We start from the raw sequence: 23,851 nt of genomic DNA on the forward strand, positions 1-23,851 counted from the left end.
CTGGCCCAACCGCTAGGTTACCTGCCCCCCAAGCAAGCAAGGCTACCTGGATAATGACTGAATAACAAGTATCACTCAATGACAATTTTGACAGCATTTCACTGCATATTTTATGCCCCCTTCAAAACAACTGGGAACTGTGAATTGGGAACTCGGACATCTCCGACTGGGAAAAATCGTTTGGACCAGTCATCCAACTCGGAATTCCAAGTTAGAAACTCGGGCATCTTTCTAGAGCTCCGACTTTCCGACCTGAAGATCACTAACATCATGATTTGACCTCGTTTTTTCCCACTTGTCTCGAAAGCACCAATATCTAGGCCAGTTGGCCAGTGCTCCGGTATGTGTTGATTGCTAGTGCGTCACTGGCACATTTGCTAGGGGAGAATTGTATAACGGAATGCCATCAATCATGCAGGCTGTGCTTTAAATATCCGCTGATTTCTTTGGAAGTTTGACAGATGGTGGTTTACTAATTCCAGATAACACCGAATAAACGGGTAGGCACTGCCTGAAGATATCCTGTATTTAGTTCTGATCGATCTTTTGGACTATGGAACTTGATCGGCGACTGTTGGTGGCTCACTGCGCAACCCACACACCCTGTCAGTCCTGGCCGGGTTGATGGTGGTTGTCCCGCTTGCGCTCAACGGCTCAGTTTTCAAAGGGCGTTGTGCGCTTTTCACCACGGGTTCATGGAGGACGGTGAATTGAATCGAAATTACTGGGGAACCGGGTGAGATTTCACACTTGGTGGTACAACAATGGGGCCCACCGGCTGCTTGCCAGTAAGCTACCTTTGTCGGGTTTTCACGGTGATGTACGGCGCAGTTCAGGGCTGGCGACATGACGAGTGAGTGCACTTTACATGGGCTTTGAAATAGTTAATCAATGGCGTATTATATTTATTATTATTTTTAAAAACAATTATACAAATGAAACATAAATTACATAAACAACCTGATAATAATAATCATGACCATTATGAAATATAAAATGGTGCAATGCATTCTATGTGTTATGGGCTAACTACTATTACATAGTTATAACAGTTTATGTCAAATGACAATGTTTCCACTTGTTCACTGTCACCTATGTTATCATTGTATTCCTTTTCCAGAACCTTGTTCTCCGCCTTCCTGACCCTGAGCCTGTGTCTGGAGGGGTCATTGTCACCCTCTCCCTTAGGCTGGCCTCCTGGTGCAACACTGTCACTGATGACAACATCAGACCCTACAGGTAATGTTTATACACTGAGGCCTACATATCAACAGGAAATACTTTAGGGTATTCCATGTCATTTGGTCAGGAAAAACTCTGGTTGCTAGTACTGTGCATGGACCATCAGGAAAAACTCTGGTCCCTAGTACTGTGCATCGGCCATCAGGAAAAACTCTGGGCCCTACTACTGTGCATGGACCATCAAGGAAAAACTCTGGGCCCTAGTACTGTGCATGGACCATCAAGGGAAAACTCTGGGCCCTAGTAGCATGCATGGACCATCAGGGAAAACTCTGGGCCCTAGTACTGTGTATTGACCGGTGTGTTGCATACATTGTAGTGAGTGTGAGGGTCAAGCTGCAGGGGTGTGGCTGTAGCGTTGTTAAGTATTGACAGTTTCCTGTCTCTCTGTCGTTGTGAAGCTGTGCAGAATCCCAGTCCGTCCCCATGTACCTGGATGTAGAGATTGTCGTCCTTCTACACTGAGCTCACCCTGGCAGAGGTATGTAGTCCGCCATAGCTGGCCCATCTCATGCCAGTGGACATTCCCCACTCAAAATATAAATCTTCTGCATTGCCTTAACATCAGTGGTGAAAAAATTATCCAATTGTCATATTTGAGTAAAAGTAAAGATAACTTAATAGAAAATTATTCAAGTAAAAGTGAATGTGAAAGTCAGTAAAAGTCTAAAACTATTTGGTTTTAAATATACTTAAGTATCAAAAGTAAATGTAATTGAAAGTAAAAGTAATTCCTTATATTAAGCAAACCAGACATCACCATTTTCTTGCATTTTTAATTGCCTGATAGCCAGGGGCACACTCCAACTCTCAGACATCATTTACAAACAAATCATTTGTGTTTAGTGAGTCCGCCAGATCAGAGGCAATAGGGATGACCAGGGATGTTCTCTTGATAAATGTGTGAATTTGACCATTATCCTGTCCTGCAATGCATTAAAAATGTAACGAGTACTAATGGCTGTCAGGGAAAATGTATGGAGTAAAAAGTACATTATTTTCTTTAGGAATGTAGTGAAGTAAAATTACAAGTTGTCAAAAATATAAATAGTGAAGTACAGATACCCCAAAAAACTACTTAAATAGTACTTTAAAGTATTTTTACTGAAGTACTTTACACCACTGCTAAACACGAGTGAGTCAGAGTGTTCTTGTGATTCAGTTTCACTCTCTCTCTCCCACTCGGTGCTCTCTCTCCTCTCTCTCTATTTCTCCCTACCCCCTCCCCCCCTCCCTCTCTCAATTCAATTCAATTCAAGGGGCTTTATTGGCATGGGAAACATATGTTAACATTGCCAAAGCAAGTGAAGTAGATAATATACAAAAGTGAAATAAACAATACAAATTAGCAGTAAACATTACACTCACTGAAGTTCCAAAAGAATAAAGACATTTCAAATGTCATATTATGTATATATACAGTGTTGTAACGGTGTGCAAATGGTTAAAGTACAAAAGGGAAAATAAATAAACATAAATCTGGGTTGTATTTACAATGGTGTTTGTTCTTCACTGGTTGCCCTTTTGTGGCAACAGGTCACAAATATTGCTGCTGTGATGGACACTGTGGTATTTCACCCAGTAGATATGGGAGTTTATCAAAATCGGGTTTGTTTTCTAATTCTTTGTGGATCTGTGTAATCTGAGGGAAATATGTGTCTCTAATATGGTCATACATTTGGCAGGAGGTTAGGAAGTGCAGCTCAGTTTCCACCTCATTTTGTGGGCAGTGTGCACATAGCATGACTTCTCTTGAAAGCCAGGTCTGCCTTTGGCGGCCTTTCTCAATAGCAAGGCTATCCTCTCTCTCTCTCTCTCTCTCTCTCAATTCAATTCAATTCAATTCAAGGTGCTTTATTGGCATGGGAAACATATGTTTACATTGCCAAAGCAAGTGAAATGGATAAACAAAGTATTTATTTAGCCTTTATTTAACTGGGAAAGTCAGTTAAGAACAAATTCTTATTTACAATGACGGCCCACCAAAAGGCAAAAGGCCTCAGGCCTTAAAAAAAAAAAAAAAGTTGTCTAAAAAGGCTTGAATTTGTTGTTGCCTAATTCTTTTTCGGTAGGTTTCTACACTACTTTCCTTCCATCTATAGCATTTCTTAATATTGTGTAGTTCCTTTAGCATTGATGTCTCATGATTGTCACGATCGTCATAATGATTGGACCAAGGCGCAGCGTGCGTAGAATTCCACATGTTAAATAAACATGAAACTCACCAAACAAAACAGAAGACAAACGAAACGTGACGTTCTGGACTGCTCACAGGCAGCTACACAAAAACATAGTCAAGATCCCACAAAGCACAATGGGGAAATGGCTGCCTAAATATGATCCCCAATCAGAGACAACGATAAACAGCTGCCTCTGATTGGGAACCATACCAGGCCAACATAGATCATTATTCACCTAGATAACCCACCCTAGTCACTGTCACGCCCCAACCAACATAGAGAATAAGCAGCTCTCTATGGTCAGGGCGTGACAATGATTGAGTATTGGTCTGTTCAGGAAGACTGTGATTTTGCTGTGATCTGATAGGGGTGTTAGTGGGCTGACTGTGAACGCTCTGAGAGACTCTGGGTTGAGGTGATAAAGTAATCTATAGTACTACTGTCAATGGGTGAGCTATAGGTGTAGCTACCATAGGAGTCAACTTGAAGCCTACCATTGACTATGTACAGACCCAGCGTGCGACAGAGCGGCAGGAGTTGTAACCCATTTTTGTTGGTTGTTTTGTCATAGTTGTGTCTAGGGGGACATATGGGGGAGGGAATGCTGTCACCTCCAGGTAGGTGTTTGTTCCCATGTATGCTGAGGGTGTCAGGTTCTTGTCCAGTTCTGGTATTTAGGTTGCCACAGACTAATACATGTCCCCTGGCCTGGAAATTGTTGATCTCCCCCTCTAGGATGGAGAATCTGTCATTGTTAAAGTATGGGGATTCTATTGAGGGGATATACTGTAGGTAGCACACGTGAGGAAATTTTTCTCTGTTGAGATCATTTCCTTATTCATTTCTAGCCAGATGTAAAATGTTCCTGTTTTGACATATTTAATAGAGTGGGTTAGGTCTGCTCTATACCAAATTAGCATACCCCCTGAGTCTCTTCCCTGTTTCACACCTGGTAGTTTGGTGGATGGGACTACCAGCTCTCTGTAATCTAGAGGGCAACCAGTGGGTCTTTCTCCTTTATACCATGTTTCTTGTAGGATGACAATGTCTGTATTTCCAATGTCTTTGATGAAGTCTGTGTTCCTGCTCTTTAGGCCAAAGGCAGATGACCTCAGACCTTGTATATTCCAGGATGAGATAGTAAGAGCTTTGTGTTCCATAGTGTCTAGTGTTGTTTTTGTGTGGTTTATGCCCGGACCATCACAGTAGGTGTGAGCAGAGCATGTTGAGCATCTGATACATAACTCTTAGGTCACAGGATGGGGCTTGGGGGGTGCAGTAGTGGGGATTGGGCCTGTTGCTATGCTCATGGCCTGGGCATATGTGCAGCTGTCATGTTGAGGTCCTTGCTGCAGGGGCGGGGGACATGGGGGGCAGAAGGGGCATAGGTCTGATCTGGGAGGGCCTATATAGCGTGTGGCCGGGGTTTGTTTGGGGTGGTCTCAGCTGGTCGGGGTGTGGTTGGTGAAGCTGTGGTCTGGGTGCAGGTCCTCTTGGCGTGCTTTCTCTCGGTGCAGGTCCTTCAGGAGGAGGTCTTACAGGTCTGGGCAGGTGTCTCACTGGTCTGGGCGGGGTGTCCGTTGCTCTGTTGCTCCTGTGTGAGGTGCTGGGGCTGTGGTTGAGGGTGACGTCCTTTAGGGTCCTGACAAAAGTTGGGAGGCCGTTCAAGGCCAGGGTGGAGTGGTGGACCAGGTAGACATTAGGTTTTGAGGCATAGTCCCAGGAAATTCTTGCACTCACCCGCTGTATAGTGGCAAGGTGAATGTATTTTCAAATCAAATCAAACTTTATTTGTCACCTGCGCCGAATACAAGTGTAGACCTTACCGTGAAATGCTTACTTACAAGCCCTTAACCAACAGTGCAGTTCAAGAAGAGTTAAGAAAATATTTGCCAAATAAACGAAAGAAAAAAAATAATACAAAGTAACCTAATAACACAATAACAACGAGGCGATATACAGGGGGTACCGGTACCGAGTCAGTGTGGAGGCTATATACAGGGGGTACCGGTACCGAGTCAGTGTGGAGGCTATATACAGGGGGTACCGGTACCGAGTCAGTGTGGAGGCTATATACAGGGGGTACCGGTACCGAGTCAGTGTGGAGGCTATATACAGGGGGTACCGGTACCGAGTCAGTGTGGAGGCTATATACAGGGGGTATCGGTACCCGAGTCAGTGTGGAGGCTATATACAGGGGGTACCGATACCGAGTCAGTGTGGAGACTATATACAGGGGTACCGGTACCGAGTCAGTGTGTGGAGGTACATGTTAGAGGTAATTTGTACATGTAGGTAGGGGTTAAGTGACTATGCATAGATAATAAACAGCGAGTAGCAGCAGTGTACAAAACAAATGGAGGGGGGGGGGGGTCAATGTAATAGTCCGGTGGCCATTTTATTAATTGTTCAGCAGTCTTATGGCTTGGCGGTAGAAGCTGTTAAGGAGCTGTTTGGTCCTAGACTTGGCGCTCCGGTACCGCTTGCCGTGCGGTAGCAGAGAAAACAGTCTATGACTTGGGTGACTGGAGTCTCTGACAATTTTATGGGCTTTCCTCTGACACGCCTATTATATAGGTCCTGGATGGCAGGAAGCTTGGCCCCAGTGATGTACTGGGCCGTACGCACTACCCTCTGTAGCGCCTTACGTCAGATGCCGAGCAGTTGCCATACCAGGCGGTGATGCAACCGGTCAGGATGCTCTCGATGGTGCAGCTGTATAACTTTTTGAGGATCTGGGGACCCATGCCAAATCTTTTCAGTCTCCTGAGGGGGAAAAGGTTTTGTCGTGCCCTCTTCATGACTGTCTTGGTGTGTTTGGACCATGACAGATCGTTGGTGATTTGGACACCAAGGAACTTGAAACTCTCGACCCGCTCCACTACAGCCCCGTTGATGTTAATGGGGGCCTGTTCGGCCCGCCTTTTCCTATAGTCCACGATCAGGTCCTTTGTCTTGCTCACATTGAGGGAGAGGTTGTTGTCCTGGCACCACACTGCCAGTTCTCTGACCTCCTCCCTATAGGCTGTCTCATCGTTGTCAGTGATCAGGCCTACCACTGTTGTGTTGTCAGCAAACTTAGTGATGGTGTTGGAGTGACGTTTGACCACGCAGTCGTGGATGAACAGGGAGTAAAGGAGGGGACTAAGTACACACCCCTGAGGGGCCCCAGTGTTGAGGATCAGTGTGACAGACGATTCGTTGCCTACCCTTGCCACCTGGGGGTGGTAGCAGGGTGGAGAAAACCACTTGTGTGTTGGGGAATGTAGAATCATTTTTTTTTCACCCTTTCCTGCTGGGCCCTCAGGTCGTTTGTGCCCGTGTGAATTATAATGTGGCTGGGGGACCCTAGTCTGTCCTCTGACAACAGCTCCAAGGCGTGCCTAGTGTTTGGGCACATGAGTTTAGCCACTTTGAGTTTGGGAAAAAGTTTATTCTCTTGAATATATTTGCCATTTGAGTCAATGAGGAGCACAATTTCTGGCTTTTGTTTGTCCTCAGTGGATGTGTGGGGGTTGTCAGGAGAGCTATCAGGGGAGCTGACAGGGGGGCTGTTAGGAGGGGGTGGGGTCTGTTGGGTTGGTGCGTCCTGTGTTGTCTGTCCCTGTTTAGTGTTGAGGTTGTGGTCCGGGTCTGAGGTGGGCTGTTCTGCTGGTTTCTCTGGGGGAGTGTCCTGCTCTCTGTCACACTTCAGCTTTCTCACCTCCTCTTTCAGTGCTGTTAGCTGTACCATGTCTCCACCTTCCGCCCTCCTGGTCTTGTCGGGGGGTGTTGTTGTGCTGGTCTGTTTTGTGGGTCTGTTCTGCCTGGATTGTGTGGACTCCCCCTCACTCAGAATGGGGGAGTCGTCACAGAGAGACAGCTTTTCCTACTGTGCTCTCTCTTTGATCCCGTAAAAGTCCTGCTGGAACTGCATGAGGATTCCCTGCACCATTACTGTCCCAGACTTGTACATGTTGACAGAGGTTGTTTCAATTTCCTCAATGTCAAGTATTCTCTCTCTCCCTCTCTGTACTCTCTCTCCTCTCTCTATTTCCCCCTACCCCTTCCTCGTGCTCCTTCTCTCTCTCTCTTTTTCTCTCTCTCTAATAATACTAATCATATATACTTATAATAATGTTTCTTTTTCTCTCCAGGTCGCTCTGTGGAATGTAACAGCACTGTGGTTGACTCACTCCATCCTGTCCTTCATGCATCTCTACCACTCCCACAGCCACCACATCAATGGGCCCTGCCTGCCCAGGGAGAAGGAGCCCCTAACCCCCACACCCACCATCAACCAGAGCTATTAGCATCTTTATCTAACGCCGGCCTTAACCCCAATGAAACCCCATGCAGCTATCCCATCAACACCCAGTGGTTTTATTTTACCCTAACCCTAATCACCTTTCTTCTGCTAAACCTCATCACCACCACCATTCACCACATATGTAACACATTCGCCTCTTATGTAACAAGGTTCAACCTCCAACCTCACATTATGCCACTTGGTAAATTGTTTTTTCAATCAAAAGGGATTAACTGAGTGTAACCAAAAAAGGAAGAATAAATTAAGCAGTGTTATGGCATTTTTTAAATCAAATGTTTAACTAGTACCAACTACCATCTCATCCTAGAGTTATATATATGGTTGATGTTGAGATGTGTCTGTTACTTGAACTCTGTGAAGCATTGACTTGGGCTGCAATTTTCCGCATTGACTGACCCTCATGTCTTAAAGTAATGATGGACTGTCGTTTGTCTTTGCTTATTTGAGCTGTTTGATTTGTTTAACACTTTTTTGGTTAATACATGATTCCATATGTGTTATTTCATAGTTTTGATGTCTTCACTATTATTCGACAATGTAGAAAAAAAGTTAAAATAAAGAGAACCCTTGAATGAGTAGGTGGGCCAAACTTTGTACTGGTACTGTATGTCTGTTATATCCAACAGTTCCAAAGTTGGCAAATGTACCATTTGTATGTTAGCGCTCAAGGAAAAAGTAATTTGTTGTTTTGAGTGAGTTAATGCACATTTGTACTGAGCCCCTTTCATTGAGAAGCAAGAAGCATGTGGTATTTGTGAAAGAGAGCCACTATATTCAGACAGGCTCACTATGTGAGCAAGACACATGAATGTTCTATTGTGTCGCAGAATCACTCTCTTCCTCAAGTGAAGGTTGTTGTATGATGCTATATGTGTAGATGCAGCTGCTTTCAAGGCATTTGAAGAAATATAGAATTTTGATGATAGTGTCATCAAGTGTAGTGTTTAGTGTGAACTGGGCTGAGCCAAGAAGGTTTACAGAGATATAGAGAATAGAGGAATGTCCAATACTTGTTGGAAAAACAAGTCTTGACCTTCAAACTCTGTACCCTGACCTTAGTAGTTGTGGTGACACAGAATGCGGAGCAAAAAAACAGAAGAGAGATAGGATGTCTATAATCTATTACATTTTGTAGTATTGATTTGTTTTAGTTTAATACTGGTTCTTTATATTCATATTTTTATTTATCATCCTCATTGTGAAAATCAATAAACATATTCCTATAAAAATTTGTAATTTCTTTGTAATTTTTTGGGTGGAAAAATAGCTTAACATTTTGGGTATCGAGTAGTTACTGCATGTTTATAAGTAGTTGACATCTCTCTGGGCATGGAACTACTGTTTTCTCTGCGGTGCTGATTTCAGATATTTGAGAAACAGACGCCTCACAAGTCCTCAACTGGCAGCTTCATTAAATAGTACCCGCAAAACACCAGTCTCAACGTCAACAGTGAAGAGGCGCGACTCTGGAATGCTGGCCTTCTTGGCAGAGTTGCAAAGAAAAAGCCATATCTCAGACTGGCCACTAAAAAGAAAAGATTAAGATGGGCAAAATAACACAAACACTGGACAGAGGAACTCTGCCTAGAAGGCCAGCATCCCGGAGACTCTCACTGTTGACGTTGAGACTGGTGTTTTGCGGGTACTATTAATGAAGCTGCCAGTTGAGGACTTGTGAGGCGTCTGTTTCTCAAACTAGACACTCTAATGTACTTGTCTTCTTGCTCAGTTGTGCACCGGGGCCTCCCACTCCTCTTTCTATTCTGGTTAGAGACAGTTTCTGCTGTTCTGTGAATGGAGTACTACACAGCGTTGTACGAGATCTTCAGTTTCTTGGAAATTTTTCGCATGGAATTGCCTTCATTTCACAGAACAATAGACTGACGAGTTTCAGAAGAAAGTTCTTTGTTTCTGGCCATTTTGAGCCTGTAATCGAATCCACAAATGCTGATGCTGTCACGTGTTCTCCCTCTCCGGCCTCTAGGTCACCAGGCTGCTCGTTATGGTGCACACCTGTCACCATCGTTACGCACATCAGACTCACCTGGACTCCATCACCTCCCTGATTACCTTCCCTATATATGTCACTCCCTTTGGTTCCTTCCCCAGGTGTTATTGTTTCTGTTCCAGTGTCATGTCTGTGCGTTGTTTGTGTTTCTTGTTTTGTATTTAGTTGTGTTTATTTATTAAAATACTCACTCCCTGAACTTGTTTCCCGACTGTCAGCACACTCGTTACAGAATAACGCCTCACCTAAGGGACGCATCCGGGAGTGTGTTTTTTGTGTCAGTGGGAATGACGTTGGGTCCGGGAGCCGCTACAGGCTCTCATGCCTCAGCCAGATTGCTAGGCTCCCCTGCCTCAGCCGGCTGGTCGGGCTTTCATGCCTTCGCCGGATCGCCAGGCTCCCCTGCTTCCACCGGCTCTCATTCCTCAGCCGGATCGCCAGGCTCCTCTGCCTCAACCGGTCTGTCAGGTTCCCGCTCCTCAGGCGGTGACAGGTTCCGGCGCATCAACAGGTGTGACCGGTCCGCTCCTGATCCCCGGGATCGTCCCTTTGGTTGGCGTCCTACGCCTGGAGCCGAACGCGCCGGGGAGGGGGTACTCTCACGTATGCGCTCTCTCCGGCGCTCTAGGTCACCATGCTCCTGCATCTCAGCCAGATTGACATGTTTCCCGCACCTCAGCAGAGATGACCGGTCCGCTCCTGATCCCCTGGATCGTAATTTTGTTCAGCATCCTGCGGCTGGAGGCGCGAGTCGGGGAGTGGGTACTGTCACGTGTGCTCCCTCTCCGGCCTCTAGGTCACCAGGCTGCTCATTATGGTGCACACCTGTCACCATCATTACGCACATCAGACTCACATGGACTCCATCCCCTCCCTGATTACCTTCCCGATATATGTCACTCCCTTTGGTTCCTTCCCCAGGTGTTATTGTGTCTGTTCCAGTGTCATGTCTGTGCGTTGTTTGTGTTTCTTGTTTTGTATTTAGTTGCGTTTATTTATTCAAACACTCACTCCCTGAACTTGTTTCCCGGCTTTCAGCGCACTCGTTACAATGCTCCAGATACTCAACTAGTCTAAAGAAGGCCAGTTTTATTGCTTTTTTAATCAACACAACAGTTTTCAGCTGTGCTAACATAATTGCAAAAGGGTTTTCTAATGATCAATTAGCCTTTTAAAATGATAAACCTGGATTAGCTAACACAACGTGCCATTGGAACACAGGAGTAATGGTTGCTGATAATGGGCCTCTGTACCTATGTAGATATTCCATAAAGAATCAGCCGTTTCCAGCTACAATAGTCATTTACAACATTAACAATGTTGACACTGTATTTTTGATCAATTTGATGTTATTCTAATGGACAAAAAATTTGCTTTTCTTTCAAAAACAAGGACATTTCTAAGTGACTCCAAATCTCGTATCAAGACACAAGTACTTTGGTTGTTGGACAGTCTAAAGACCATGCAGGATCAGCTGTGGAGGACAGTCTCTCCATGGTGACCCAGAGAGAGAGTAGCACTGAACCCAGCCTCAGTCTAGGATCTGTCTCAGTGACCATATAAAATAGTTTAGACAACCTTTCTCTGCCTCTCCACCTCTCATCCTCTTGCCTACCCCCCCCCCCCCCCCCCCCCCCAAGAAAAGTATGAATTTGAGTTCTCTGTAAAGACAAAGTATTTTTCTTCTTGTTCTCCAGCCCAACGTCCAACCCCTCAGCTCAGTGCCAGAGGCTGCTGTGCTTCGGTGGTTTCAGGCGCTGGGCGGTAGTGGTGTTCTACTCCACAGAAGAGTGGAAGAGGCGTCTGCAGGAGCAACAGGAAGAGGAGGGGGACGAGATCCCCGAAACAGATTTCCACAAGGTCAAAGGTCAGAGAAATGCAATACAGAAGATAACCAATAAGCAATTACCTTTTTTAGGATAATTTCGTAAGCATTCAAACAATTCAAAAATGTCTATAGAGTAGCAGCATATCAATATCAAGTTGTTCTGAGTTGCATAATTTGCACACAGATTCAGTTTAATGGAGTAACATTCTGTTCACACCTATACATTGAAAGGAGAACCTAACTGAAGGTATGGTTGTTTTTTGTGCTGTGTTGATGTCCTCTCCTCTCCGCACCCATCTCTCCTCTTCTCTCCTTTCCTCTCCAGTGAGCTGCACTCTAATTGGTGAAAAAATATGTATATACAGTGGGGCAAAAAAGTATTTAGTCAGCCACCATTGGTGCAAGTTCTCCCACTGAAAAAGATGAGAGGCCTGTAATTTTCATCATAGGTACACTTCAACTATGACAGACAAAATGAGAAAAAAAATCCAGAAAATCACATTGTAGGATTTTTTATGAATTTATTTGCAAATTATGGTGGAAAATAAGTATTTGGTCAATAACAAAAGTTGATGAAAATTACAGGCCTCTCTCATCTTTTTAAGTGGGAGAACTTGCCAATTGGTGGCTGACTAAATACTTTTTTGCCCCACTGTATATATTGGGGGGGGGGGGGGGGGGGGGGGGGGAACTTGAGTGCCGCTATGACTGTGTAATTATTCTTTAATATGTTTGGTCTGGTAATATGTCACGCCTTGGGGTTCCTGTGGTTACAGCAATAGCGTTACTGATTTTGGTTTGTTTGTCTGTAGGTTGGGACTGCACTTGGTTCAAGCAGGAGCAGCCATACCCGTATGGTCATCAGCAGTACTGGGGACCAGGTTGGTCATGGCTCACATCAACACCATCATCTCAGAAACCCTAGACCCACTCCAATTTGCATACCGCCGCAACAGATCCACAGATGATGCAATCTCTATTGCACTCCACACTGCCCTTTCCCACCTGGACAAAAGGAACACCTATGTGAGAATGCTATTCGTTGACTACAGCTCAGCGTTCAACACCATAGTGCCCTCAAAGCTCATCAGTAAGCTAAGGACCCTGGGACTAAACACCTCCCTCTACAACTGGATCCTGGACTTCCTGACGGGCCGCCCCCAGGTGGTAAGGGTAGGTAACAACACATCCGCCACACTGATCCTCAACACAGGGGCCCCTCAGTGGTGCGTGCTCAGCCCTCTCCTGTACTCCCTGTTCACTCATGACTGCACGACTCCAACACCATCATTAAGTTTGCCGATGATACAACAGCGGTAAGCCTGATCACCGACAACAATGAGACGGCCTACAGGGAGGAGGTCACAGACCTGGCCGTGTGGTGCCAGGACAACAACCTCTCCCTCAACGTGATCAAGACAAAGGAGATTATTGTGGACTACAGGAAAAAGAGGACCGAGCACGCCCCCATTCTCATCGACAGGGCTGCAGTGGAGCAGGTTGAGAGCTTCAAGTTCCTTGGTGTCCACATCACCAACAAACTAACATGGTCCAAGCACACCAAGACAGTCGTGAAGCGGGCACGACAAAACCTATTCTCCCTCAGGAGACTGAAAAGATTTGGGTCCTCAGATCCTCAAAAGGTTCTACAGCTGCACCATGGAGAGCATCCTGACTGGTTGCATCACTGCCTGTTATGGCAACTGCTCGGCCTCCGACGGCAAAGCACTACAGATGGTAGTGCGAACGGCCCAGTACATGACTGGGGCCAAGCTTCCTGCCATCCAGGACCTCTATACCATGCTGTGTCAGAGGAAGGCCCTAAAAATGGTCAAAGACTCCAGCCACCCTAGTCATAGACTGTTCTCTCTGCTACCGCACGGCAAGCGGTACAGGAGCGCCAAGTCTAGGTCCAAGAGGCTTCTTAACAACATCTACCCCCAAGCCATAAGACACCTGAACATCTAGTCAAATGGCTACCCAGACTATTTGCATGGCCCCCCTCCCTTCTCCACACCACTGCCACTCTCTGTTGTCATCTATACATAGTCACTTTAATAACTCTATCTACATGTACATACTACCTCAACTAACCGGTGCCCCCGCACATTGACTCTGTACCGGCAACCCCCTGTATATATTGTTATTTTTTACTGCTGCTCTTTGATTACTTGTTACTTTTATCTCTTATTCTTATCCATATATATATATTTTTTAACTGCACTTTTGGTTAGGGGCTCGTAAGTAAGCATTTCACTGTAAGGTCTACACCTGTTGTATTCAGCACAACATTTGATTTGATTTGATCTGAGCAAGTGTGATGTCATCAATGTTTGTAGAAATTAATTTACGTAAATGTTAAGTTGTCTATTGTCTTTTATTATGTTTTTTAAGAAAACTCAAAATTTTACAAAAAAAGGAGGTTGATGCACGCCACCACTGACATATTGTCCGTTCTAAGCAGCACAAGCCAGCCTGACAAAAACTGTGGGAAGCGCCTGAGTGCCAGATACTCGGGGTAATTGACATCAGTGTCCCTTTCCCCTGAATCAAGTTACCATTGTACAGCACACCCCACCCTCCGTGGGGATAGAAAAGTGTGATACGTGAGTGAGTCTAGCTAAAGACCCAGAAACGGAATGCGCTGAGATGGAGTCAGACGGCTTTTTTCTGGTTTCTTATGAAGCCTAGAGACTGAATACGGGACAGTAGCATGGTTGTGTGCAACACTGCTTTCCACCTTGACTCCCCCGCCACCAGCCAATCGCTGTAATAGCATTCTGAATTTGTAGACTCCGAGGTGCTTGTTGAGGGCTTGTAGGCCGAGAATGGGACGCAAAGTCCCATCCCTTTTCGTAACCAGGAATATCAGCTGTACTAGCAGTCCCAAATCTTTGACATAGCAACCACTAGGACTGCTTGCTTCTGGAAACGGGGGGATATTTCCTCCCTCAAAACGGACACTGAGGCCTCGGGAACCGTAGATGTGATGCAGCTGCAAGAGTGTGGGGAACGCACAACAAATTGTAGCCTGTACCCTGACATTACTGTTTGCATGATCCAGGGCGATACTGCGCATGTGCACCATTGGTTGGAGCAAACAGCGGGACTCCCGTGAAGTACCATCTGAAGGGGCGGGACGCCACCTTCTGGACTGGGAGAGTTTGGTTCTTCTTCCATTTCCACCACTTTTGACAACCGTGTGTCTGAACATGTTTCATCAAACTCACATTCGGGAGACAACACTTAACACCCGTGAACACTGTGGAACTCAGTTGAAATGTGTTTAATGTGCCATGGTTTGCTTACAGCCCGGTCCACTCTGGGTACACGTGCTTCGGCGATCAGTGACGTACCCTGATTGGCCATGCCACTTGGGGGTACTATTGTCACAAGTAGCCTCACTCGATTTAGGTGGTAAGATGTGTTCCGGTAACCAGCTGGCACCCGGTGCTGGACCGCACACATTAAAAATAGACGCAGGGAACTTATCATGGAGGCTACTCTACCGACCAGTCATAGGTACTGGTGACAAAGCACTTTGTAAAATAGCTGGGAATGGGACAGAGAGCTCTGAAAAAATGGACACTTTCGGGTGTAACAGAAAGGGCCGATTTGTAAATTAATATAATTCCCAGGGACGAAAAGTGTTAAACTGGAGACAGACGGCTCATTCGGAAGCGAATGTGAACCATAGAGACTGCGTGTGGGATAATAGCGAGGTCATGTCCAACCCTGCTCGTTCCCTCAACTCCACTACCAACAACTAATCGACTTTGGAGCCCATAACCTGTACCACTAGACACTTCATAGGGACTAGTGAGCTACAGGCAGGAATTAGCAATGAATCCCAGTAATGAGCCATTTATGTGGGAAGAGTTCATGTTTTTGCTGATGGGCGCACTGGTCACTCAGACCCGTGTCAAGGACCCTCGCTCCGGGGGTCACCCCAGCCAAGTGCTCGGGGGGCTGCTTCTTCATCAGAGGTGCACGCAAACCCTGTTTCCTTACATTTACATTTTTACATTTAAAGTCATTTAGCAGACGCTCTTATCCAGAGCGACTTACAAATTGGTGCATTCACCTTATGATATCCAGTGGAACAACCACTTTACAATAGTGCATCTAAATCTTTTAAGGGGGGGGGGGGGGTTAGAAGGATTACTTTATCCTATCCTAGGTATTCCTTAAAGAGGTGGGGTTTCAGGTGTCTCCCGAAGGTGGTGATTGACTCCGCTGACCAGGCGTCGTGAGGGAGTTTGTTCCACCATTGGGGTGCCAGAGCAGCGAACAGTTTTGACTGGGCTGAGCGGGAACTGTACTTCCTCAGAGGTAGGGAGGCGAGCAGGCCAGAGGTGAATGAACGCAGTGCCCTTGTTTGGGTGTAGGGCCTGATCAGAGCCTGAAGGTACGGAGGTGCCGTTCCCCTCACAGCTCCGTAGGCAAGCACCATGGTCTTGTACCGGATGCGAGCTTCAACTGGAAGCCAGTGGAGAGAGCGGAGGAGCGGGGTGACGTGAGAGAACTTGGGAAGGTTGAACACCAGACGGGCTGCGACGTTCTGGATGAGTTGTAGGGGTTTAATGGCACAGGCAGGGAGCCCAGCCAACAGCGAGTTGCAGTAATCCAGACGGGAGATGACAAGTGCCTGGATTAGGACCTGCGCCGCTTCCTGTGTGAGGCAGGGTCGTACTCTGCGAATGTTGTAGAGCATGAACCTACAGGAACGGGCCACCGCCTTGATGTTAGTTGAGAACGACAGGGTGTTGTCCAGGATCACGCCAAGGTTCTTAGCGCTCTGGGAGGAGGACACAATGGAGTTGTCAACCGTGATGGCGAGATCATGGAACGGGCAGTCCTTCCCCGGGAGGAAGAGCAGCTCCGTCTTGCCGAGGTTCAGCTTGAGGTGGTGATCCGTCATCCACACTGATATGTCTGCCAGACATGCAGAGATGCGATTCGCCACCTGGTTATCAGAAGGGGGAAAGGAGAAGATTAATTGTGTGTCGTCTGCATAGCAATGATAGGAGAGACCATGTGAGGATATGACAGAGCCAAGTGACTTGGTGTATAGCGAGAATAGGAGAGGGCCTAGAACAGAGCCCTGGGGGACACCAGTGGTGAGAGCACGTGGTGCGGAGACAGATTCTCGCCACGCCACCTGGTAGGAGCGACCTGTCAGGTAGGACGCAATCCAAGCGTGGGCCGCGCCAGAGATGCCCAACTCGGAGAGGGTGGAGAGGAGGATCTGATGGTTCACAGTATCAAAGGCAGCCGATAGGTCTAGAAGGATGAGAGCAGAGGAGAGAGAGTTAGCTTTAGCAGTGCGGAGCGCCTCCGTGACACAGAGAAGAGCAGTCTCAGTTGAATGACTAGTCTTGAAACCTGACTGATTTGGATCAAGAAGGTCATTCTGAGAGAGATAGCAGGAGAGCTGGCCAAGGACGGCACGTTCAAGAGTTTTGGAGAGAAAAGAAAGAAGGGATACTGGTCTGTAGTTGTTGACATCGGAGGGATCGAGTGTAGGTTTTTTCAGAAGGGGTGCAACTCTCGCTCTCTTGAAGACGGAAGGGACGTAGCCAGCGGTCAAGGATGAGTTGATGAGCGAGGTGAGGTAAGGGAGAAGGTCTCCGGAAATGGTCTGGAGAAGAGAGGAGGGGATAGGGTCAAGCGGGCAGGTTGTTGGGCGGCCGGCCGTCACAAGACGCGAGATTTCATCTGGGGAGAGAGGGGAGAAAGAGGTCAAAGCACAGGGTAGGGCAGTGTGAGCAGAACCAGCGGTGTCGTTTGACTTAGCAAACGAGGATCGGATGTCGTCGACCTTCTTTTCAAAATGGTTGACGAAGTCATCCGCAGAGAGGGAGGAGGGGGGGGAGGGGGAGGAGGATTCAGGAGGGAGGAGAAGGTGGCAAAGAGCTTCCTAGGGTTAGAGGCAGATGCTTGGAATTTAGAGTGGTAGAAAGTGGCTTTAGCAGCAGAGACAGAAGAGGAAAATGTAGAGAGGAGGGAGTGAAAGGATGCCAGGTCCGCAGGGAGGCGAGTTCTCCATTTCCGCTCGGCTGCCCGGAGCCCTGTTCTGTGAGCTCGCAATGAGTCGTCGAGCCACGGAGCAGGAGGGGAGGACCGAGCCGGCCTGGAGGATAGGGGACATAGAGAGTCAAAGGATGCAGAAAGGGAGGAGAGGAGGGTTGAGGAGGCAGAATCAGGAGATAGGTTGGAGAAGGTTTGAGCAGAGGGAAGAGATGATAGGATGGAAGAGGAGAGAGTAGCGGGGGAGAGAGAGCGAAGGTTGGGACGGCGCGATACCATCCGAGTAGGGGCAGAGTGGGAAGTGTTGGATGAGAGCGAGAGGGAAAAGGATACAAGGTAGTGGTCGGAGACTTGGAGGGGAGTTGCAATGAGATTAGTGGAAGAACAGCATCTAGTAAAGATGAGGTCAAGCGTATTGCCTGCCTTGTGAGTAGGGGGGGAAGGTGAGAGGGTGAGGGCAAAAGAGGAGAGGAGTGGAAAGAAGGAGGCAGAGAGGAATGAGTCAAAGGTAGACGTGGGGAGGTTAAAGTCACCCAGAACTGTGAGAGGTGAGCCATCCTCAGGAAAGGAACTTATCAAGGCGTCAAGCTCATTGATGAACTCTCCAAGGGAACCTGGAGGGCGATAAATGATAAGGATGTTAAGCTTGAAAGGGCTGGTAACTGTGACAGCATGGAATTCAAAGGAGGCGATAGACAGATGGGTCAGGGGAGAACGAGAGAATGTCCACTTGGGAGAGATGAGGATCCCAGTGCCACCACCCCGCTGACCAGAAGCTCTCGGGGTGTGCGAGAACACGTGGGCAGACGAGGAGAGAGCAGTAGGAGTAGCAGTGTTATCTGTGGTAATCCATGTTTCCGTCAGTGCCAAGAAGTCGAGGGACTGGAGGGAAGCATAGGCTGGGATGAACTCTGCCTTGTTGGCCGCAGATCGGCAGTTCCAGAGGCTGCCGGAGACCTGGAACTCCACGTGGGTCGTGCGCACTGGGACCACCAGGTTAGAGTGGCAGCGGCCACGCGGTGTGAAGTGTTTGTATGGTCTGTGCAGAGAGGAGAGAACAGGGATAGACAGACACATAGTTGACAGGCTACAGAAGAGGCTACGCTAATGCAAAGGAGATTGGAATGACAAGTGGACTACACGTCTCGAATGTTCAGAAAGTTAAGCTTACGTTGCAAAAATCTTATTGACTAAAATGATTAAAATGATACAGTACTGCTGGCTGGTGAAGTAGGCTAGCTAGCAGTGGCTGCGTTGTTGACTTTGTTTGAAAGTGTTGCTGGCTAGGTAGCCTCGATAACTGGCTAGGTAACCTCGATAACTGGCTAGATAATTACTCTAAACTACACAATTATCTTAGATACAAAGACAGCAAAGACAACTATGTAGCTAGCTAACACTACACTAATCAAATCGTTCCGTTGTAATGTTTCGGTAGAAGTTGGCTAGCTGGCTAGCTAGCAGTGTTGACAACGTTAGAAGATTCGATAATTCGATAATAATCTAAACTACACAATTATCTTTGATACAAAGACGGCTATGTAGCTAGCTAAGAAAAAAGTGCTAAGATCAAACAAATCAAACCGTTGTACTGTAATGAAATGAAATGAAATGTAATACTACCTGTGGAGCGAAGCGAAATGCGAAATCCTTCACTCCCCCCAACTCCAGGAACTGAAAATAGGAATGGGGTTGCCATAAAGCCAGGTGAAAGCTAGCAGGTTTCACTCCCGGAAGTTAAGCATGCTAGCTAGCCTCTTTGGCCACAGCAAGTTCCGTTTAGAATAACCAAGCAACTTAACACTACGTATACTCGACAAGACAGCTACCCAAGCAACTCCACCATGGGGAGGCAGGAATAGCTAGCTCGCCTCTGTGAGTTATCCAACCTGGTTAGCAGTACTCAACCAGGATCTCAGCGATCACTGCCTCATTGCCTGCGTCCGTAATGGGTCTGCGGTCAAACGACCACCCCTCATCACTGTCAAACGCTCCCTAAAACACTTCAGCGAGCAGGCATTTCTAATCGACCTGGCCCGGGTATCCTGGAAGGACATTGACCTCATTCCGTCAGTAGAGGATGCCTGGTTATTCTTTAAAAGTGCTTTCCTCACCATTTTAAATGAGCATGCCCCATTCAAAAAATGTAGAACCAGGAACAGATATAGCCCTTGGTTAACTCCAGACTTGACTGCCCTTGACCAGCACAAAAACATCCTGTGGCGTACTGCATTAGCATCGAATAGCCCCCGCGATATGCAACTTTTCTGGGAAGTTAGGAACCAATATACACAGGCAGTTAGGAAAGCAAAGGCTAGCTTTTTCAAGCAGAAATTTGCATCCTGTAGCACAAACTCCAAAATGTTCTGGGACACTGTAAAGTCCATAGAGAATAAGAGCACCTCCTCCCAGCTGCCCACTGCACTGAGGCTAGGAAACACTGTCACCACTGATAAATCCACGATAATTGAGAATTTCAATATGAATTTTTCTACGGCTGGCCATGCTTTCCACCTGGCTAACTCTACCCCGGGCAACAGCCCTGCACCCCCCACAGCAACTTGCCCAAGCCTCCCCCATTTCTCCTTCACCCAAATCCAGATAGCTGATGTTCTGAAAGAGCTGCAAAATCTGGACCCCTACAAATCAGCTGAGCTAGACAATCTGGACCCTCTCTTTCTAAAATTATCCACCGCAATTGTTGCAACCCCTATTACTAGTCTGTTCAACCTCTCTTTCGTATCGTCTGAGATCCCCAAAGATTGGAAAGCTGCCGCCGTCATCCCCCTCTTCAAGGGGGGAGACACTCTAGACCCAAACTGTTACAGACCTATATCTATCCTACCCTGCCTTTCTAAGGTCTTCGAAAGCCAAGTTAACAAACAGATCACCGACCATTTCGAATCCCACCGTACCTTCTCCGCTATGCAATCTGGTTTCCGAGCTGGTCATGGGTGCACCTCAGCCGCGCTCAAGGTCCTAAACGATATCATAACCGCCATCGATAAAAGACAATACTGTGCAGCCATATTCATTGACCTGACCAAGGCTTTCGACTCTGTCAATCACCACATTCTTATCGGCAGACTCAACAGCCTTGGTTTCTCAAATGACTGCCTCGCCTACTTCTCAGACAGAGTTCAGTGTGTCAAATCGGAGGGCCTGTTGTCCGGACCTCTGGCAGTCTATGGGGGTGCCACAGGGTTCAATTCTCGGGCCGACTCTTTTCTCTGTATACATCAATGATGTCGCTTTTGCTGCTGGTGATTCTCTGATCCAGACAACACCATTCTGTATACTTCTGGCCCTTCTTAGAACACTGTGTTAACTAACCTCCAGACGAGCTTCAATGCCATACAACACTCCTTCCGTGGCCTCCAACTGCTCATAAATGCAAGTAAAACTAAATGCATGCTCTTCAACCGATCGCTGCCCACACCTGCCCACTCATCCAGCATCACTACTCTGGACGGTTCTGACTTAGGTATTTGTAGTTGTCCACATATTCTAGGTGTCTGGTTAGACTGTAAACTCTCCTTCCAGACTCACTTTAAGCATCTCCAATCCAAAATTTAATCTAGAATCGGCTTCCTATTTCGCAACAAAGCATCCTTCACTCATGCTGCCAAACATACTCTCATAAAACTGACTATTGTGGGGAAGGATCCTTGACTTTGGTGATGTCATTTACAAAATAGCCTCCAACACTCTACTCAGCAAATTGGATGCAGTCTATCACAGTGCCATCCGTTTTGTCACCAAAGCCCCATATACCACCCACCACTGCGACCTGTATGCTCTCGTTGGCTGGCCCTCGCTTCATATTCGTCGCCAAACTCACTGGCTCCAGGTCATCTGTCTTTGCTAGGTAAAGCCCCACCTTATCTCAGCTCACTGGTCACCATAGCAACACCCACCCTTAGCATGCGCTTCAGCAGGTATATTTCACTGGTCACCCCCAAAGCCAATTCCTCCTTTGGCCGCCTTTCCTTCCAGTTCTCTGCTGCCAATGACTGGAATGAATTGTAAAAATCACTGAAGCTTGAGACTCATATCTCCCTCACTAACTTTAAGCACCAGCTGTCAGAGCAGCTCACAGATCATTGCACCTGTACAAAGCCCATCTGTAAATATCCCAAATAACTCTGTGTTGTTATTTGTGTCGCACTGCTTTGCTTTATCTTGGCCAGGTCGCAGTTGTAAATGAGAACTTGTTCTCAACTGGCCTACCTGGTTAAATAGAGGTGAAATAATAAATAATTTAAAAACTTGTTTAGTTAACCCGGTCGCGAAAGTCCACGTAAAACCGGATCACCAAGTTGGGACCGGACCCTTCTTCAAAAAGTCTGGGAAGAAAGGCAAGTGGTGCTTGACTGTGGCAGACAAAGGCGACGGGGGGTACCCACCGAATCTGACCGCCCTCTCTCTTCTAGTAGCCTCCCGTAACTGGCAACAGTGAGCAGCCACCGCATACCCCATACCCAGGCAGACAAGACATTTGCACTGACCACGGTCCCAACCGAGGTATTGGAATGTCGCCATCCATAATTCCTAGCTTCCTCAGAATGCTACATGTCTTTCCAGGCAGTGTGTATGCAGTACGTGGCAATATGCACACGGACTGGTTCAAGGGAGGGCAGTCTGAGCGCACTCCAAACCAAGACAAACTACACATAGATCGTGAGTATCTTTCAGAGAAATGCTATAACCACATGACTGGAGGCATGATCTTGTCCCCGAACACGGCTTAGCCATCGTCGTCTCGGGTGTTTTCTTAGTCCTTTTACTAATTGCACCAGTAAATTGAAGAATAACACATTGTTTGTGGTTAGAAAATTAGGAGAACAAGTACAACCTTTAGCACACAACGTCCAGGGGGTGAGTACGCTCTACCACTAGGGGAAAGTTTTGTTGGCGCAATGTAACACAGTCTTGTTTTCCAATGTTTTGTTTAGTAGTGTGAATCATTCCTGTTCACACCGAGGTGAAGAGCGAAATAATTGAAGGAATGAATCCCAGCCTCACATTTATCACTTGTGGAAGGCGGGGCTTCCAGCGAGGCACTGATTTCATCGGGCTCGTCAGGCGTGATTGTAGATCCTTCAACCAAAGTCGCGGGAGTACCGAAGTTGACTGACTGAAATGTGATGCTTTTCATGGCACTCCGATTCCGAAGTGACTTTTTCGTAGCAGGTTAGGAGACTAATGTTAGGAAAATGGTAGCGAAAATGCTCTCCTAACCTGCTACGAAAATCACTTTTCAAAGTGTTGTGGAAATTCATTTTCGGGCTGAATCGGTAAATAAAATGTTCCCGAAATTACAAGAGTCCAATATCGGGAGAACTGTAGCTATGGAGCTGCTTTAAACTGAATAGCTAGTAAACTGGTTTGGTAGTAGCCCTTCATCATGACTCTCAGTTACATTAGATTTCACATACAGTGCATTCAGAAAGTATTCAGACCCCTTGACTTTTTCCACATTTTGATAAGTTACAGGCTCATTCTAAAATGGATTAAATTACAAATGTTCTTCATCAATCTACAATGTGTGTATTCAGACCCTTTGCTATGAGACTTGAAATTGAGCTCAGGTACATCCTGTTTCCTTGAGATGTTTCTACAACTTGATTGGAGTCCACCTGTGATAAATTCAATTGCTTGGACATGATTTGGAAAGGCACACACCTGTCTATATAAGGTCCCACAGTTGACAGTGCATGTCAGAGCAAAAACCAAGCCATGAGGTCGAAGGAATTGTGGGGAATGGTACCCCTAGGGTACCAAAAAAACAACTGCAGCTTTGAAGGTCCCAAAGAACAAAGTAGCCTCCATCATTCTTAAATGGAAGAATTTTGGAAACACCAAGACTCTTCCTAAAGCTGGGCTCCCGGCCAAACTGATCAATCGGGGGAGAAGGGTCTTGGTCGGGGAAGTGACCAACAACCCGATGGTCACTCTGACAGAGCTCCAGAGTTCCTCTATGGAGAAGTTAAATCAGTTTCTCGCCAATATTCGTTTGACAGTTTGAAATAAACAACACCTTGTCCTGACAAGGTAACGTACACAAAAATAGATCTAGTTATAAAGATGCTTACCACATACGGTTCCCTCCACCGCTCTAGCATAAACAAGTAAAGTCAAGCCTGAACAACGAACATGTTTCGTTACAATTTCTGGAGTCGGCGCTGACTGAACTAAAGCCTTGAGCGTAAACATGTTCAAAAGCGGTCGGTGAGAGACACAAATGTGTGGTC

General features: G+C 46.7%; 1 protein-coding gene across 1 annotated transcript; it reads left to right on the plus strand.

The window, feature by feature from the left end:
* Positions 1–347: 347 nt before the first annotated feature.
* zgc:153018 (uncharacterized protein LOC767701 homolog) lies at positions 348–8,145 on the plus strand. Its single transcript, XM_038992908.1, is given in 8 exon segments — positions 348–595; positions 598–805; positions 808–853; positions 1,121–1,155; positions 1,158–1,239; positions 1,644–1,686; positions 1,688–1,723; positions 7,559–8,145. Coding segments are annotated over 8 exon segments (648 nt in total). The 5' UTR covers positions 348–553; the 3' UTR covers positions 7,715–8,145.
* Positions 8,146–23,851: the final 15,706 nt, after the last annotated feature.

This window comes from Salvelinus namaycush, chromosome 5, assembly GCF_016432855.1.
Source record: "Salvelinus namaycush isolate Seneca chromosome 5, SaNama_1.0, whole genome shotgun sequence".
NCBI classification, from domain to species: domain Eukaryota; kingdom Metazoa; phylum Chordata; class Actinopteri; order Salmoniformes; family Salmonidae; genus Salvelinus; species Salvelinus namaycush.